The following is a 2,172-nucleotide window of genomic DNA, read 5'->3' as shown; positions in this document are numbered from 1 at the left end:
GTAGTCTTGCCTGCGCCGTTACATTATATCAAAAATCTCGCCACCGCCGGTGACGGCATTCAAACAATATCGCAGCTGTCTGTTCAGACCACGTCCAATTCCAAGTGTATCCGGAGCCCATTCGGATCCTTACACCGTTACATCTAACATTCACCCAGACAGGATCCCCTTGATCTCCTGTCGACCGAAGCCTTTGGGTTTGGAATTTCCGTCCTCTTACGAGTCGGATTAACTTCGGAAAAGTCGCGAAGAGTGCGCTAAGGTAGAGACAAGGAAACTACTAAGAACCCATCAACCAAGGAATCAATCACCACGGTTGACCGAATCACCACCGGTTCTGCGGAATCAGCGAGGAGAACAACTCGCCAACAAACGCAGAAACCCCAACAAGAAAGGACAGCTGGCAAACAGCCCGCTGCTGAGCTAGAAGAAGAAGAAGAATCGGAAGAGGATCATACTAGTATACTCCAGGCAGAAATCAATAGACTGAATGCCCAAGTCGAACGATTGATGCGGGAAAATACCCTGACTCGGGATGAACCAGTACCTACAACCGAACCCCCTCCGACTCTAACCGAACGACCTTCCCACCAATCAGCAAGGTTCCCATCAGTTACCCTAGACCCTCTATACGCTAAGCTCAGCGAACGCACTCTACCTATAGATAACCTTAGTAATGGAGTAAATCCTACGTTCAAGCAATGGCAAGCCTCGATACAAGATCGGCTCAGCATTAACTCGGATCACTATCGGAGCGAACGCGCGAGAATGGCATTAGTATGGGGTCACATAACCGGCACCGCCAAAGAATACCTAGAACCACAATACCTCGCCGAATCGGAGGAGGAACGGTTCCTATGTGCCGAGGATATGATTTTATTACTCAAATCATATTTTATATCTGGAAATGAACAGGCGGAGAGCCGAGCAGCTTTCCACCGCCTGTCAATGGGAAGAAAGGAGACCTTTACGGAATTCAAAGCGCACTTTATTAGTGCAGCCGTAAAAGGGTCCGTATCAAGGTCGGAATGGTTCTTCTACCTGTGGGAGAAGATCATACCAGCGCTACGAGCCCCAAATCTGGGATTTAAACATCTGTGGGCAGGCTCGTTTGAAAAAATGGTTCAACACCTAACAGCTTTTGACATAGAAAGAAGAAATGCACCAGTCGGTACTTACTCGGAACCTAAGCCTAGTCAGGCGGGAGTTTCCTCAACAAAACAAATTCCACGACCGATCCGGGATTTTCAACCCCGTACCTACTACACTAGGCCCGAACCGACCCCGACTCCGTACCGCGTGCATTCTTCCACTCCTAGACTACTATCGAAAACCCCCGCACCAGACAACGTTACCACTGAAAATTGCTACCACTACGGCAAGCCTGGCCACTACGCTAACAACTGTCCGGTCCCGCGGGTAAGGGAAATCCAAGCAGAGAAAGAAGAGTATGAAGACGCACTTGAATATCATTCGGATCAGAGTCGGTCGGGAAACGACGAAGCCTAGGGAAACGCTCCAGTCTAGGCCTGGACAAGTATGATCTTACAAAAATCGATTTATCAAACTTGTTTGGAGGAAAATATTTCCGTATTCCCACCGTTTTATGTTCGAAGGGTTATGGTGTCCGCTTAGATTCCCTAGTTGACACCAGAGCCCAAGGTTTTCTCTTCTTAAATTCTGCTATTGCCCTTTCTATATCCGGTTCCCTCCAGGTACCTATCCGAAGACTCCCTTTCAAAATTACAGTCAAAGGATTTTATAACCAGGTGCAGACCCGGGTAGACAAGTATATCCAGTTACACATCCGTATTGACGGAAGAAAGATTCTTAACTGCCCCTTTGTAATTATAGATTTGGGATCTCAGAATTGTATTATTGGGATCAAATAGATGCGACGATTCCAATTAAAGCTCGATACCGCTCGGAACCAAATCGTATAGCCAGCTCAATACCCCCCAACTTATGATCCTAGCCCCCCTCTCCTCGTGCAGTTAAAATCACCCTATTCTAATACCGATGCGCAACTAGATATCCGGCGTAGAGACGCCCTTTGGGAAAAGGATAAGTACCGTAGACAAACCAGCCCTCAACAAGGGCTAGTCCAGCGAATTCAAGGACTCATCAAAATTCCTAAGGTACGTCTCCTTCCGCCGCCTTTACCACCTGAAC

At 47.7% G+C, this 2,172-nt stretch overlaps 1 protein-coding gene across 1 annotated transcript; it reads left to right on the top strand.

Moving 5' to 3' along the window:
• The first annotated feature begins 727 nt into the window (after positions 1–727).
• COCSADRAFT_31806 (uncharacterized protein) lies at positions 728–1,800 on the top strand. Its single transcript, XM_007695922.1, has one exon. The coding sequence runs from the start codon at positions 769–771 to the stop codon at positions 1,507–1,509; it is 741 nt and encodes a 246-aa protein (XP_007694112.1). The 5' UTR covers positions 728–768; the 3' UTR covers positions 1,510–1,800.
• The last annotated feature ends 372 nt before the right edge of the window (positions 1,801–2,172 follow it).

This window comes from Bipolaris sorokiniana (assembly GCF_000338995.1).
Source record: "Bipolaris sorokiniana ND90Pr unplaced genomic scaffold COCSAscaffold_1, whole genome shotgun sequence".
Lineage (NCBI taxonomy): Eukaryota > Fungi > Ascomycota > Dothideomycetes > Pleosporales > Pleosporaceae > Bipolaris > Bipolaris sorokiniana.
The sequence above is the reverse complement of the archived record's forward strand: the minus strand, read 5'-3'. Positions and strand labels throughout refer to the sequence as shown.

Bases quoted from the DNA above. Each gene is read 5' to 3' on its own strand.
- COCSADRAFT_31806 (XM_007695922.1), top strand. From the start codon at position 769: ATGGCATTAGTATGGGGTCACATAACCGGCACCGCCAAAGAATACCTA.